Source organism: Alligator mississippiensis, chromosome 15 (genome assembly GCF_030867095.1).
Source record: "Alligator mississippiensis isolate rAllMis1 chromosome 15, rAllMis1, whole genome shotgun sequence".
NCBI classification, from domain to species: domain Eukaryota; kingdom Metazoa; phylum Chordata; order Crocodylia; family Alligatoridae; genus Alligator; species Alligator mississippiensis.
In genome coordinates, this window is record NC_081838.1 from 10,046,502 (window position 1) to 10,062,439 (window position 15,938).

General features: G+C 48.1%; 1 protein-coding gene across 1 annotated transcript in view; it reads right to left on the minus strand.

Moving 5' to 3' along the window:
* The window catches only part of SLC4A8 (solute carrier family 4 member 8), a 64,805-nt gene that overhangs the window by 10,513 nt on the left and 38,354 nt on the right, over positions 1-15,938 (minus strand). The window contains exons 6-20 of the mRNA XM_019481049.2: positions 14,897-15,085; positions 13,435-13,523; positions 10,969-11,126; positions 10,521-10,608; positions 9,348-9,494; positions 7,949-8,040; positions 6,731-6,905; positions 6,253-6,386; positions 4,713-4,958; positions 3,705-3,810; positions 2,875-3,036; positions 2,429-2,542; positions 2,068-2,229; positions 1,414-1,665; positions 501-569 (exon numbers count right to left, since the gene is read on the minus strand). Coding sequence (XP_019336594.1) covers positions 501-569; positions 1,414-1,665; positions 2,068-2,229; positions 2,429-2,542; positions 2,875-3,036; positions 3,705-3,810; positions 4,713-4,958; positions 6,253-6,386; positions 6,731-6,905; positions 7,949-8,040; positions 9,348-9,494; positions 10,521-10,608; positions 10,969-11,126; positions 13,435-13,523; positions 14,897-15,085 — 2,183 coding nt within the window. The remainder of the gene's footprint in view (positions 1-500; positions 570-1,413; positions 1,666-2,067; positions 2,230-2,428; positions 2,543-2,874; positions 3,037-3,704; positions 3,811-4,712; positions 4,959-6,252; positions 6,387-6,730; positions 6,906-7,948; positions 8,041-9,347; positions 9,495-10,520; positions 10,609-10,968; positions 11,127-13,434; positions 13,524-14,896; positions 15,086-15,938) is intronic.

Sequence of the window (15,938 nt, forward strand, 5' to 3'; positions counted from 1 at the left end):
AACGAGAGTGGTTCAGGGGCTGGCGCACACGACTTCTGGGGATAGACTGAGGGAACTGGGCTATTTAGTCTACAGAAGAGAAGACTGACGGGGGATTTGATAGCAGCCTTTAAGTACCTGAAGAGAGGGTGCAAATTGGATGGAGGTGGGCTGTTCTGAGTGGGAACAGATGACAGAGCAAGGAGCAATGGGCTCAAGTTGCAGCAAGGGGAGTTTAGGCTGGATATAAGGAAAAACTTTCTCTCTAGGAGGGTGGTGAAGCACTGGAACAGGCTCCCCAGAGAGGTGGTGGCATCTCCATCTTTGGAGGTTTTTAAGGCCCGGCTTCACAAAGATCTGGCTGGGACGATGTAGTTGGGGCTGGTCCTGCTTAGAGCAGGGGGGTGGACTAGATGTGACCTCCTGAGGTCCCTTCCCACCCTCACTGCCTACGATTCTGTGGTTTAATGCACAGGCCACAATCAGATCATTCGCATGCCATATGCTATAAAATTGTGTACCTGAATGCCTCTGAGTGACGAAACGCCCATGTAGAGGAACACGCCATAAAGCACAGGCATCGGTATAAACTACCAAGAGAATGAAAGCAGGAAAAATGAACCATTATGCAGCGAACATTAGCTTTCTGCTTTATAACCAAAGCTTACAATTCAGGGTGCCTTCCTATTTTACATAGGGTTATAACTTTGGGCATGGGCAGATGAAAAGTTTACACTGGTATAGCTGGCACCACAAACCTATAATCTGGGGTACCTTCACTCAATTAGCCCTGAAAGGATCAGAGACAAAGCTTAAGCAGTTAAAGTTATACTAGTTTAGGTTTCATCTGTCTGTCTAGCTAAGGACAAACTAATACCAGCCTCCTCCCTGCCTACCAGTGAGGTCCAGTAACAGCTAACCCAGTATAGCTCTATGACCCTCCAGCCCTGATTTCAATGCAATTTGCACTGATGTGCAAATCTGGTATAAACTACCCCATGTCCATTATCCAACACCCATTTGGGCAGGAATGCCCTGTGTGAGGTCTCTGCCTCAGGTGAAGTTTTAGGAAAGTTTCACCAAACACAATTCAGTGGTTTCCAAGAATGAGGTACGAGACGAGTAGCCTGTTTTACCAAGGTTATGTAGGTACGCAGCAAGCAATGACACTGAAAACAAGTGTCATTTTCGCACACTTCATTTTTTTCACGCCACCCTCGACACGTGCAGATGACAGAATCCACACGTAAAAACCTCTCTGAAAGGGCAAATGGCATTTCTGTGTCGTTCCCTGGCAAGCAGGGTAGTGTCAAGGTGGGTACAAGCAAAACAGCTCTTGGCATCATGTGGCAGTGAGTTTCATGGGCGAATCCCGTGCTGAGCGCTTGCAATCGTATCTGCCGACCCCTGGGATATTCTGCTCCTGCCTCTTACCTTTAACACGGACGTCATGAAGACAGAACAGCCCATAAGCACAAAGATCATGAGGCCTGTAACCCTTTGCTCTCGTATGCCCAGAAACTTCGGTTGTTCTCCTGGGGCAGAGCAGCCTGACTCCAGTTTGAGGCTATTCACATGGGTGATGGACAGAACTGTCGCCGCTACAAACCAGGGTAGCCCCATCACAGAGCACACGCCAAGCATGACCGCCACCATTAGTAGATCTAGGTGGTAACCACATCCTTTCTGGAAGGGAACAAAATCCAAGACACAGGCATGAGATACCGAAACGGTCTTTGGAAGCAGATCCGTAGGATTCGAATCTTGCCTCTGCTGACAGCCATTGGCTTTTTCTTTTTAATCAACGGTGGATCCTTTTGAATCAACTTCAGTTATTTCACCTATGAACTAAGGCCAGAAGAAGAGGCGATTACGATCATCTCTGCCGGCCTTCAGAAAAACAGTTGAGCACTGGCTTCCAGTTAAGCACGTGCTTAATGCTTTCCTGAAGCATTGCAAATGCGTGAGAAGCCAGCGCACGCTGCTGTCACTCTGATTTGGTGGCATTTCACTCTCATTGTGCACTGGGTAAATGACAGCACAACGGGAAGGGAACGGAAAGCCAGGTCACTCCTAAACCCCTCTTACCTTGAGTTTATGCTCTTTTCTGTTCACGATAACAGCAGTGATTTGCTGGTCCATGAATATCAGGATGGTGCAGAGGAGGGCGGGTATGATAGCAGCCAGCACTGTCCACCAGGGATTTGGTCCAATTGGGCTAATAATCCAACCACGGTCATCTCTTGTCGGCTGCAGCAAAGTGCATGGGTGAAATAGCGCAGATAGAGAAGATCCCAGGGGCTGTGATTTTCAGAGCAACACCCCTCCACCCCTGCCCATCCGCCACACCGCTCTGCTTTTCCTGACACACAGCAACCTGGTTTTAAAATGCCGTTACAGCGTACTGAATGAGCAGTCAAACCGGTTGTATATCAAACCACGTGATTACCTTGAAGACATGGGGAACTTGCAGCTTAGGCGATGGGATCCCAATTAAAAAGTCAATAACCACCATAATGGCGATAGTGAAGAAAACAGCAAAGTCGCTTATCATGGCACGCACCTGGCAGGAGAAAGCAGAGGAGTGTTTGGCAAACTGTATCAAGGCAAAGCAGTTCCCTATGTAGGCTTGGACTGCAACTTCCATTGTGTTCCCTCTTGAGCTGGGAAGTAATGCATCAAGTCCTTGGTCTTGATGCCCCGTGGGTAGCTGGGGAGCCCTGTTCATAGCTCAAGATGGAGACACGACAAACCCAAACAAATACCCCCATGAAAGACTATGGAAAAATTCACCAGCCCGCACAGCGCTGGGATATAGGGCAGTAACACTTCTTACTACCATACTAGCCTCGGAGCACAGATAGGACTGGTGGTTAGTCACCATCTTCTACCTACTTTTGTTGGGAAATAGTGGCTGGTTTTAAACATCTTCAGGGAGCCCGACAGGATGAAGGTGGTGAAGAAGAGGATGCAGGACCAGAAGAGGACATCGGGTGTGTACGGGCCATGCTCTCCACAGGCAGGGCCAATAAATTCTCCGTGCAATTTCTGGCATTCCTGGAGAAATCAATAATCAAGATGCCAAAAGCACGACTCGGCAGCCGTTCTGAATATGCACTGTATGCTGCAAGGAACAGGCATTCAAGTACGGGACTCAAATGGGACTCAAGTATGGGACACTTCCAGCCCAGATCCATAAAGGCTTTTGGGCACCTCAGTCCTATTAAGGAGCCTAACATGTTCAGCACAACTTCAGTCTATGAGGAAGGAAGCAAGGAAAGGGAATGGAAATGGCTCATGATCGGGGTAAGGAAGGAACAGAGGACGGAGAGATGTGTCAATGCTGACATTGTAGGAGGAGCAAATGCTATGGGCTGCAGGGTCTTTTGTCAAGACAAAACTCACATGAAGTACCAGGACGTGAAACCACCTGTCCACAAGGCTTCTTGTCCCACAGTCCCAATAATAGTGCTCCCATTGCCAAGAGAAGGCGAAGCCACACATTTAAACCTCCTGAGCAGCATACCTGTACTTTGATATTATGGAAGTCCTAGTATGGTGTGAAGCCCCATAATATAAGGGAGTTAAGTAAAAATTTGCACAGTGGAAAGGCAGAGCTAACGCGAGGGAGTGTAGTGCAGCGATCACATGCAAGATGTCACTGCCGTGCAGCCGTCTCAGCAGTAAAATGCAACAGGTAGAAACCCAGGGCCCCAAGCACTTACACTGACAGTCAAGTTTGCCCATTCAAGCGCGGAAGGGTCAATATTGATGCTGTCCCAGTACTGCAGGGTTTCATTGCTGGGGCTGGCAGGGGCTCCACAGCTACAGCTAGGAGCAAAGACAAGGCAATGGAGTTAAAGTATCAAAGGATTTAACTCTTTGGAGATCAGAGGATTTCATTTGCTTCCCTGTTTCCTGAAAGTATATAGTGCATTAATTATACTTAGCAGGGGATTTAGGCTCTTTTCTTCACACATAGCAAAGAAGCAGTGGTCTCAAGTTGCCGCAAGGGAAGTTTAGGTTGGATAGTAGGAAACAACTCTCTCACTAGGAAGGTGGTGAAGCACTGGAACAGGTTACCTAGAGAGGTGGTGAAATCTCCATCCTTGGAGGTTTTTAAGGACCGGCTCTTGTAAGTGTAGAACCGAGGCCTCCCAATTCCCAGTCTAAGGACATAGCTCCCCAGACCATGACAGCACAATGAGTTTAAAGCCACCAGCAAAATGGCAGTGATTTTTGTACGCTGGCAGGTTCCCTGCTCAAATGTGCCCAAACCTTTGCGTCCCATTCCTGAACTTTACAACGAAACACTCACGAACTACATTTGCTGCAGTTGAGGATTTTTCAGTGGTTGAATAAGGCTCCAATTCAGCAAAGTACTTCAGCTCACGTCTGAGTTTTCTAAACACTTCTGCCTTCATCACCTTCCTTCCTCACTACTTTTGAGACAGACTATTATTCCCCGTTTCAGAAATGATCGTATTGTACATCACACACGCAGGAGCCTGTTGCATGCAGGAATTAAAATCAGGCCATATGAACCCCCGAGTAATGACCTAGCTGCTAAACCAGGCTTCCTCTAAGTATACACATAAGCCAAGGTGCTTAAGACCCACTGAAGCCAAGGGGATGTAAGAACACACTTTGCTAGTGAGAGAAAACCTTAGGCATAAATTGGGCTGGACTGGGGTCTTAGCACCCTGCCTGGAGGAAAGCCAGGGTGAACTCACTAGTAGAGAGTCAGATGGTCGAGCTGGCTGTGCATGTGGACAGGATACGTCTCTCCCAGTCTGATCAGCTTCTCCAGTGCCTCATAGATGAAGATAATACAGATCAAAGAGGCAAAGGCTTCCTCAGTAAAGCGCGTGATGTAGCACACCAAGGAGCTGGCGTCAGTCGCCACGAGGACGATGCATAGGAAAGCAGTCCACAGTCCAATGCAGGTTCGCAGGGAAAGGTAAGAGAGAGTGTAGTCCCTGCAAAAAGCACGGTGGCAAATGTGTCATAACCTACACATGGGGTTACTCCTTACCCAACAGAACTGAAAACCAGGAATATTTTTCCCTCAGCTCCACTAATTATGTATATAAAGGCAGGGGAGATTTGCACCTTATAGACTCAGTGGTTGCGTCTACACGGACAATTAATGCAAAGCAATAAACTCTGAAGCAGTTTGAGCCAGAGTAAACTTATTCCCGGGTGCAGCATCTACACATGTGCCCGGGACAGCAGCAACTTGAGCCGGGGCAGAGCATGCCCAGGCTGGCAGAGGACCTGAGGGGTCAGCCCCAGGCTTCGGCTGGCAGTGTTGGGCAGCAGAGGGGCTGGCCGGGGCACGAGAGTGCTGAAAGTACCGAGCCACATGGCTGGGCTGACCAGGCACAATTTACGCCTGCTGCCAGTGTCTGCACGTGCGTTTAATCTCAGTAAATTACACCCGCATCAGATAGTACCGTCCTCCACAGCACTACCTTACACTGGCATTCATTAGCTGACGGTAGCCTAATACCATCGCACATGTAGATGGTGACGCTTTACTCTGCAACTAATTTGTCTGCTCCACAGTAAAGCGCATGTGTAGATGCGGCCACTGAATCAGAGATGCATAAGCTTTCAGATGCATAGCATCTGAGAAAGCAAGCTGTTGTCCCCAAAAGCTTATGCGCTTCTGAGTCAGCCTAGAAGGTGCAAATCCCTCCTGCCTTCTGCCTGACTTTGCAGACCACCACAGCTAACTACCTCTACGTGTTTATAGTGAAGCATGTAGGCTCAAAAGACAAGACGGGGCTGTGGGTGAGCGAGGAACGGGAGCCTAACGAGGGCAGGGCATGCAGGGCTCTGATTTGCAAGGGGGTGCCAGAACGGGGGTTGGGGCAGAGGTTTGGGGCAGCCACCAAGGACACGGGGAGCCCATGCCACAGCAACAGTAGCCAGAACAGGGGCAAGGGGTTCCTCAATAGCATCTCTCCCCAGGGCTCCCAAAGTGCTAGTTATGCCTCTGCCAAAAAAACTCCCGAAAGCATTGAACTGGAAGCAGGCGCGTCGTGCATCTGTGCACCCGGCGTCACACCTGTCACCATTCCCGTCTTACCCCACCGCTCAGCCAAGCAGCAGCATGCCAGTGACATGCAAAAAATAACCCTACATCTTACAATGTCTCTTTAAAATAAATACATAAATAAATAAGCCTCTTTTCTCATGTATTTCGCTTCATTCAGTACTTGGCCACGCAGCTCAGTTCAGTGGGGTCTAAAGAGCAGCCGGCCTTACTTGCAGAATTTGAACAAAATCTTTTCAAACACCAACACTGGTCCAGTACTTCCCAAGATAGTGAGGGGTTGTCCAGCAAACAGAGAGTACACCACTCCTGTCATGGAGGCGCCAAATAAGGATTCCATTGCACTCTGCAGATTAAAAGAAAGAGCAAGCGGTGGATAACCGTGCACACGTTTTATTTCACGCGGAGCCAGATTCTCATAGACCCGAGGCCTATGTTATACTGCTTAGGCATCGTAAAAGAACAATAGGGCAGGCATAAAATGACACGTATGCTTATTTCCAAGTGCTTACAGGCTCAAAATGTGACCTCAAAAACTCAGCTAGCAGCAGGCAAAGAAATAAAGCCCAACACGCTCGACTAACAGTGAAATGAAATGCCTATTGCTCTCAGTTTTAGATGTCTTCTTGCTATCTTGGCCTGCTGTCATGGAAATGAGTCATTGTATGACGGAGAAGAAAACACACTTACTATTTGTCCATCAGTCGCTTCTCCAAGCAACCCCCCAAAAGTGATCACAGGAGACATACAGGCACAGTACAGGAAGAGGAAGGATGCCAAGCACTGTAAACTCAGGGCATCCCGAAAGTCACTCCAGAACCAAGGAGCTTTTCGCTTTACATCCAAAATCAAACCCCCAAAGAGCCTGCCGGAAAGAAAAAAGGAGATTCGTGTCACCGGGTACTCTACCATTTTTTGACAGCAATAACAGCAACAGGTATCGAACCCAGCTCCCAGTCACAGCTTTGCAGCTATAGAGTTCAAAGCACTTTGCAAAGGAAGCCAGTAGCATAATCCCCATTTCAGAGATGGAGAAAATGGGGCACAGAACAGGGGTGGTTGCAAAAGTAGGAACTGAACCTAAATCCCCTCAGTCCCAGGCTAGCATCATAAATGCTGCACCATCCCGATGGCACTCAAGTATTAACTGCTCCTGGCCACTTAGTGGCAAGATTTTGGAAGCAGGTGCTCTGAAATAGCTGACCATTTGTCTGCTCCAGCTCCCAGTCTCATCCACACGGGTGCATGAAACCAATATAAATGTGCCGTGCATCCAGCCCCATCATGATAACTGGCTGCCAAATGGACACTCATAGCAGACAAGTCAGAAACCGAACGATCGTTGAAATTAAAAATCGGCCTATCGCTTCTGGAAGTTATCCCAAGAGGCTGGAGTCCAGGATATAGGACTAGCTCTGACGGTTCAGAGCACAGTTCCTATTTAGTTCACCATCCTGTCTCCAGCAGCGATCAATACCTGCTGCTTCAAAGGAAGCCATAAGAAACCCTGCAGTAGGTAGCACTGGGCTAAGTGGTCTCCATGGGGAGCCATCCTTTTTGCCTCTAGCAGCGGGTCCAAGCCTGGGATCATGGGGCATTGGCCAGTATCCTGCAGACTGCAGCTTACGGCGAATGGCCTGCTAACTTCCGTGAAACCAAAATCGCTTCTTAAACAACATGAATTATTTAACAGGTGCATTCAACTTGTTAACCGTTTTTTTCTCTTTATTAATAAGAGAAGTGGGGGGGAGGGAAGTCTTTGCATGCTTAATTTAGCAACAATTCTTCAGTTATTAAATGATCTATCACCTGACAAATCAGTTGAGAAGCCAAGGAAATGACTGTCTCAGCTTGTGGGTGATGATTGCTAAGGAGAGGAAAGAGAAATACCGGATCCTGTGAGCTCACCTCCCCGTTCGCTCAAGTTCGGGTCCGCTGTGGTGTTCCGGTTCGGGGTGGCAGGCGTTGCCATTAGGGACTGCCGGCATCTTCCTCTTTTCCTGTCAAAATGAAAACGTAGGAGGGACTTTTTTCTGAGGTCCAGAAGTAAAACTCAGAAAAGCCCTCCTATGCCAGGAGAAATCCACTGGAGTTGGATAGTGTGTCCTTAAACAGTTTGTCAGCCCATGCATATATATGCACTGCTGCTATTAGCTGTAGGTAGCTCCTACAACAGAAGTCAAGCAAGACCCGCTACAGGACCCAGGTTTCAAAGGACCAGCTCAGCTGCTCTTGCAAAGAGCACTCCCTTTCCCTTAAGTATATGGTGCTGAAGCTGGGTTACCTACTTGCTACCAGACATCTGAGCTCCTCACCAGTGTCAATGTATTTACCCTGCCTGTGCATTGGACAAAGCTATTCCTACCCTGTTACGGATGGAGAACTGAGGCACAGAAAGATAAAACATTAAAACAGCGAGGCAGTAGACTAGCTGCCTAGGAAAGTTATGAACTCTCCATCACTGGAGATGTTCAAGAGGTTGGACAGCCACTGGCTGAGGATGATGTAGGTGTAGCTATGCCCTTGTTCTGCTATGGGTATTTCTCAGGCTTCTGGGCCCTGCTGGTTACCACCCCACTCCCACTTTCATGTGTCAAGGCATTTTTAAGGGGTGTACATGGTAGCCATGTTGGTCTGAGACAAGAAGGCATAGAAAAAACCAAGAGTTCTAGTTTCAAGGTATTTTTAAGCCTCTCTCAGGGTGCTGGCTGCAGCCAAGCGTGAAGATTTTGGCAGGGCTGTACCAGTGCTCCTGCTGGGACCAAAGACAGAGTTTCCTAGCCAGAGGGTCTGCTCAGGGTCAGTCCTATCACTATATTTGGGGCCAAGAAGGGATTTTACCCCATAGTCAAATTGGTACAATGGGGGGGGTGCCTTCCTCTGTAGCATGGGGGGGTGTGGACCTCCACCTGGGATCTCTTGAGCATATACTGACAACCTTTTACAGAAGCAGGTACTGGCTGCCATCGTTCCCCTGCTTTACCTGGGGCAGGTTAAAGTGTTGTGTCAGGGTTGACTGGTAGTCCTACATAGCGTTTAGATTACGGTTTGTATGGGATGGTTTGGATAGGATTGATCCTGCCTCTGGCAGGGGTTGGACTAAATGACCTCTGGAGGTCCTACTTCTCTCTGTGTGCTCAGGGCCACCCAGCAAAGCAGTGTGAAACTGAGAACTGAGCCCAGGTTTTCTGAACTGTAGTGGAGATACTATCCACTATGCTACAGCATACCTCTACTCTCCCAGTTACCCATCACAGGCGGCTATTCCAGCTGGTCTGTCACACTAGAAGCAAACAATGCAGCATACCTGGGAAGGTAAATTTTTTGGAGGTTCAATTCGAATTGATGGATCCCACTCTCCAGGGGGCAACACTGTCACCTGATCTAGAAATTCATCAATACCGGCCACAAGGTCCCCACGGTCTTTGGCTTTATAAGCAACGTCATGGAAAATCTGGAAGAGATTAAGATATGCCAAGATGAGGGAGGGAAAATTTGAGGCAGGGAAGGATGCATCCAAGTTCTCAGGACGGGTCCTGGAAGACCTGGAAACAGACCCCAGGTTTTCCCACGTCCTATTTCAGCACCTAATTGTTCCACCACGTGGCTTTCCTTGAGTATCAGTGAATAATAACAATGGGGTAAGTTGTCATAAGACCGGGTCAGAAAATGTTGACTTTTCCCCTTCCCTCCAGGAAAATGTTGAGTTTTTCCCTTCCCTCCAGGAAAACGTTGAGTTTTCAATGAGAAAAACATCAAACCCTGGCAATACACAGGAAAGCACTACAGTACCTCATTTGACTTGTAGTTTTAGCCCTACTGCTCTTTATTTTCCTTTATATAGGCCCAGATCCCTGCATGGACTACATCTCCTATGGCAGGGGTGTGCAAAATACAGCTCCAGATCCGGCCCTCCCATCTAATTCTATCCAGCCCAGCCCAGGTGCAGGAAGCAGCCCAGGCCATGGTGTGTGAGGCCGCTCCAGCCATCCCCAAAATGTACCACGTGCAGAGGTGCTGCCTGCCGCAGAGTGCAGCCCGCCCTATCCTCACATGCACCTTATCCCCCTCCCCGGCCCTCAACAGCTCACCAAAAGTCCTTAAGTGACCCTTCATCCCAAATAGTTGCCCACCGTTGTCCTAGGGTGCACCGTTTCCAACCAGCCTTGCTCAACACCTACAGTCAAGGCCAAATAGGTCCTTCTCAAAAATCCAGTCTACTCATTTTTGATGCCTAAACGGGCAATTACGGCCTTGTATGTCGGCAGCTGGGGAAGTTCATGAACATCTTGACTGGTCTATTATCCACCCAGCCTTCCCTCATTTTTTCTTCTCATCAAAACAGCACAGAATTCAGCCTGCAATCTGCCTGTTTCTACCCTTCAACCAGAGGACAAAGAGAAAGTGATTTAGTTGAAGAAAGAGAACAAGGAAATGCTAAAGAGAAGAGCCAGTAATCAGTTCCAGCATTATACTGTACCTCATCTGTCATGATGGTAGCCATTGACCTGCCAATCTCGTGGTACTGATGAGCCTTCCCTTCTGGTCCCAGCAGGATAAACAAGAACCTGGTCACAAAGAGAAGAAATTGTCTGAAGAGCAAAAAGAAACCGGCAGGGATATCTGAATGGATCTCCATGTCCGACTGGCATTCACTGCAATAAGAGACAGCCCATGACTTCCATTGACTTCCAGTGGAAATAGGGCACTGGAGCTGCCCTTACTGTCTCAGAAAATCTTCCCCTGGAATTGCATTGCACAAGTAAAACTAAAATTCAAGCCATCCACTGGATTTCTAAAAGAAGTAGTATCCTTACAGGGAGCTGATAAGTACTGTTTCAAGCCCATCCAGGCTTTGAACTAAACCACCATTTAAAAACGACCTCATTTCCTAATGTCAGAATAAACCCGCCGTGAACTTCCCTTACCTGGTTGGGATAGGAACTTCTGTCATGCCCGAGAGGAGGACGGCGGGAGTTAGGCGCACAAATGCCACGATGGGACGAAGGAGAAAATCCAGCTCACCCACCAGAACATTGGAAGCTTCTGCCCCGGTAGGAATTTTCTTCATGAAATGCAGCTCAGCCTGATCAGGGAGCACAAGTCACCAGACAAATCAGTCCCAATCAAATAATGGGCAAATCAAACCCCCAGATCAATAATAAGTCTCTCTCGGACCTGACTCATGCATAGTTGTTATTGATTTAACGACTATATTTTCTTGTATACCACCCACACCTCCATATAAGACCCATGCCCTGTTTTGGGAAGGCAGACCAAAGAAAAAAACCAGATTTGTCAGAGTCGTGGCTGAGTTTTGGCAGCACTGAGCAAGGGAAAAGTCTATTTGCCGGTGTTGCATGCCCTCCCCTTCCTACTGAGCCAAAAGCTAAAGGTTTAACCTTGTTGTAGCCCTTGCCAAATTTTTGGTTGCTGGTCCAGCAGTGGCTGTGGCAAGGTTAAACCTCTAGCTTTCTGACTCAAGCAGCTGACTCATGTGGCCAGAAGCGGGCCTGCTTCCAGCAGTGGTTCCAGAGTCCACGTGCACTTAAAACGCCCACCCCAATGTCGGAGGGCTAGTTTTGGAAAGAAAGTGCATGTGGTGCATGCAAGTAAGTGCAGTATTTCAGTTAGAGCAGGGAGTGATTTTCCACCCAGATAGTTCAATACACATAATCTCTGCTGCACAAGCAGTTATACCCATGTAATGATGCCGAAGGGTCTGGTTCGTGTGGGAGAGCTTTTTCTGTATGACCAAGGAGTTAATTTGCACCAGTCGATTCTACCAGCTTTATCTACTCATCCACACAGGCACTTTTATTTTGGTATACATGCCCCAGGTGGAAAGGGATTTAACTCAAATTGAAAAAACAAAAGCCCCTTGTTCTTTGGGAATGGTAGGCTGTACCCGCCCGATGATAACCGTGTAATCCACTGATGGCTGACTGCAGTAGAGTTCGCCCCGCAGGAGGCAACAGTGCCCAAGCAAAAAGGCACAATGTCACAAGAGCTCAGCACCAGATTTTCAGACCCCCTGCACCTAATATTAGTCTGATTTTCAGCAGCCTTTTCCTTCCATTAAGCACACAAAGCTAAGGACAGGGGCTGCCTGCCTGTAGGGGACAGCCTACCTGCCTCTCCCATGGCTGGGGGGTGAGCTACCGGTGGGCCAAGCAGTCCCTGGTCCTTCCCTCCATGGCGGTGGTGCCCTCTGAGACCACCCAGCTGGACTGCTAGCAGGTGAGTACTGCCCGGGGGGGTGCTGCTACTGCGGAGGGAAGGACCAGGCCCCCCCACAGCTCGGAGCCCACCAGCAGCTCGCCCCCCAGCCACAGGAGAGGCAGGAAGGCTCTGGGAGAAACAAAGAAAAAGATCAGGCCCCTTGCCACTTTTTTCTTTTTTTCCCCTCTTTTTTTCCCTGCCCACATGAGCTGCTGCTGGGTTGCACAGCCCTTGAGCTGCACAGGACTTGGTGCCCCCTGGGACCACCAGGAGCGGGTGCCACCTGGGGGGTGCTGCCATCACCATGGAGGGAAGGTCTGGGGTCCCACACAGCTCAAGGGCTGCTTGGCCTGCCAGCAGCAAGACCCCCAGCCATGGGAGAGGCAAGTAGGCACCAGCACCCTGTGCACCGGCCCTGCCGCCTTTCCGCCACCTGGGACCGCACGCTGGGGCAGTGTGGCCGGGCAGCAGGAGGGCGGCTGGGTGTGCTGGCGGTGGAAGAAGGCAGTGGGGATGGTGCACGGGGCGCTGGAAGCCCGCCAACCCCCAGCTTCCCCAAATATGTCTGGGCTTCCAGCACCCCGTGCACTTGGTTACGGCAGCAAACTAAAAGACTTTGGATGGGTTTTACCGTGCTACGTAACAATGTCATTTAAAGTGAAACACACTGAACATCGTGTACATTGTGACGATGTACTACTACAGGAGGCGCTACTTCACTGTCAGGGCGGCTAGGATCTGGAACCAACTTCCAAGGGAAGTGGTGCTGGCTCCTACCCTGGGGGGCTTTAAGAGGAGGTTAGATGAACACCTTGCCGGGGTCGTTTGACCCCAGTACTCTTTCCTGCCATGGCAGGGGGTCGGACATGATGATCTACTCAGGTCCCTTCCAACCCTACCAACTATGAAACTATGATGTTAAAGTGAAATACCCTGCCACAGGTGTAAACAGTGATGCCATTAAAGCAGTGCAAAAGGGCAATTAAGCCACTTTAAAGGCCAATTTTGTCACGTGTACAAATGCCCAGGGTTTTCAAAAGCAATTCTCCTTGCCACATGGGCAGTCAGATTGTCAAGACAACTTTTCTCCTGGAGCATTAAGTTCTCAAACTATCTGGGTTAGTAGGGTTAAGTCTATAACTTGCATTTCCTTTATGCAGCATCTCACTCACCTTGCTTAAATCCATAGGGCTTGTATCATGGTTCACTCCATTCTTCATCTCTAGTGTGGTGGGTGGATGGGGAGACAACAGGTGCATGGCTGAAAGGGAAAAAGATAGCACCAGTCAGACCATGAGAGGAATTATATATTTTTTTCTTAATTCTAACAAGCAATAAAAAGAAACCCTTAGAGACACCTCACTCTGGTTCCCCTAGATATACCCATTATAAGTAGGGCTGTGCGAAATTTCGACGACCATTTTGTTTCGACACTGTTTCGACTCATTTCGAGGTCGAAACAGCAAAATCGAAATGAAACAAAGGCCGTCAAAATAGCCTCGAAACAAAACGAAGCTAGTTGAAACATTTCGAAAGTCAAAACATTTCGACCGTAGTGCTGGGGATGGGAAGTCAGTCCAGCTGGGCTGACTTCCCATTCCTGGTGCAAGATCCAGCAGGGGGCAGAGAGGCAGCCCAGCTGGGCTGCCTCTCCATCCCCCGCGTGATGTAGCATGGGGAGGATGTCAAGGCAGCCCAGCTGGGCTGCCTTCCCACCCCTGGCTGGGGTTGGGAACTCAGCCCAGCTGGGCTGAGTTCCTTTCCCCAGCCCCATGGTCCAGTGAAACATCAAAACAGGATAAAAACAGCCTTGACTTGAAATTATATTATATTATTTCGACTTGAAATTATATTTGATACAAAACACTGTTCCATCCAGACCTCGAAACTGAAGTCAGAACAGAACAGTGCCGTCTCGCACAGCCCTAATTATAACACGTTGTCACTCTGTAACCTCCTGATAAATGAGAGCTGCACGCACATTACACAATCCCCCCTTCTTTCTAATAAGCATCCAAGGTTATTAATGAAGAGGTGGCTTACTTATTGATGTGGCCAGTCAAAGTCAACACTGCTTCCTGCACTGGCGATAGGACTTCAGCTGCAAGGTCCCTTATGATAGGTTTACACCACATCCTAGGTCAAATCCCTACCAAGCACTTCCCACCTGCCTGCTTCTGCTCATACATGGCAAAACTGCTCCAGGGTCAGCCCCTATGGCCCCTCTTGAGACCTCAGTTCCCTGAATGGCTTCATCGCCACATGTCTGCCACATCTATGTGTGCACTTTAATGCGCATTAGCCTATTTTAATGCACATTAAAGTATCACTAAAAAAACCTGTTGTTTAGGCTAACGCACATTACGTGTCACTTTAAAACCATGCTCTTTAGTTAATACACATTAAGACAAGCTAATGCACATATTCATAGTACCTCACAATGAATGGTAGATCTAATGCACGCGAAATAAAGCATGTTAATAGACGCACCCCCAGTTTGGCGTGTGCAACTCTGAGTAGATACGTGGAGGTATGGCAGTGAAGCACACCAAGGATACAATGCAGATCCATGCTCAGGCTCTCTCAAAAAATCCCGGTGAAGAGGGTATGGGTGCTCAAAGAAACACCCCTCACCTGTCTTGTCCAACAAGTGTGGATCTGACTGTTTCTTGGCAACGTCTGCGAAAGAGCGGACAATCGGGAGGAGATTGTTCTTCTTCTTCTCATTCTGATGGTGGTGCTTCTTTAACAGGGCCTCCCGCACTTTCACCCGCATGCTTTCATCAAACTCGCTGGACTGTTCTTGCTGATCCAAAATCATATCTGGGGAGGAAAATAGGTAATAGAAAATTACTATCTGGCCCGAAAAAGCCAAAGTAGCCCACTGAAGTCGTAGAACAAAACCTGTCCTCAATGCAATATACCCACAACAAGACCGCACTCCGGGAAAGATAGTGTTGCCGCTCCCAAAGGACACAGCCAGCCAATGCCAAAACTATCTTATTTAGCAAGATTATTGTAGCGCTGTCAATATATCTTTGTCTTTTCAAGGAAAGCAAGAATTTTCCTTTGCTAAATCAACAGTGAAATTGTTTTTCATTGCTTAGCAAATGCTGTTATGTCCCTTTCTAGATAATGCAATTTTCCTCCCTGATCTGACCCTTATTGTATTACTCCACACATTTAACCCAATTACAAATAATCTCTAACACAATGTTTCCCTGAGATTTCTTGGGTAATTGGCTGTAATTGGGAGCACTTTGGGAGGAATGTACTAAGAATGAGACTGACATCATCTGCGCTTTCAGAATTTGAATGGAAAACCGCCAATCAAAAAATTTCAACAAAGCTGCTTTTTATTCAATTAACCTCAATTATTTTCTCAACAGAAATATATGACTTGGTCATCTGCCAAAGAAGCATTGGCTTTGAAACATGGAGAACTCAGACAATTCAGAGCATTTTGGATGTTAAGAGAGAACAAAACCAAAGAGAATCATGTAACCAATAGTTTGGTTAATCAGCTTCACCTCTTTTTCTGATTGCAAGCTGTCCAGACATACTTCTGCTATACGAGTGGCACAATAAGTGATTATACCTCTTTCTCTGCTCGCTGAAGTTATTCTCAACATCATCTTTCTGAATAATTCTGCAACTTGCTTGGCAAGGTACCTTA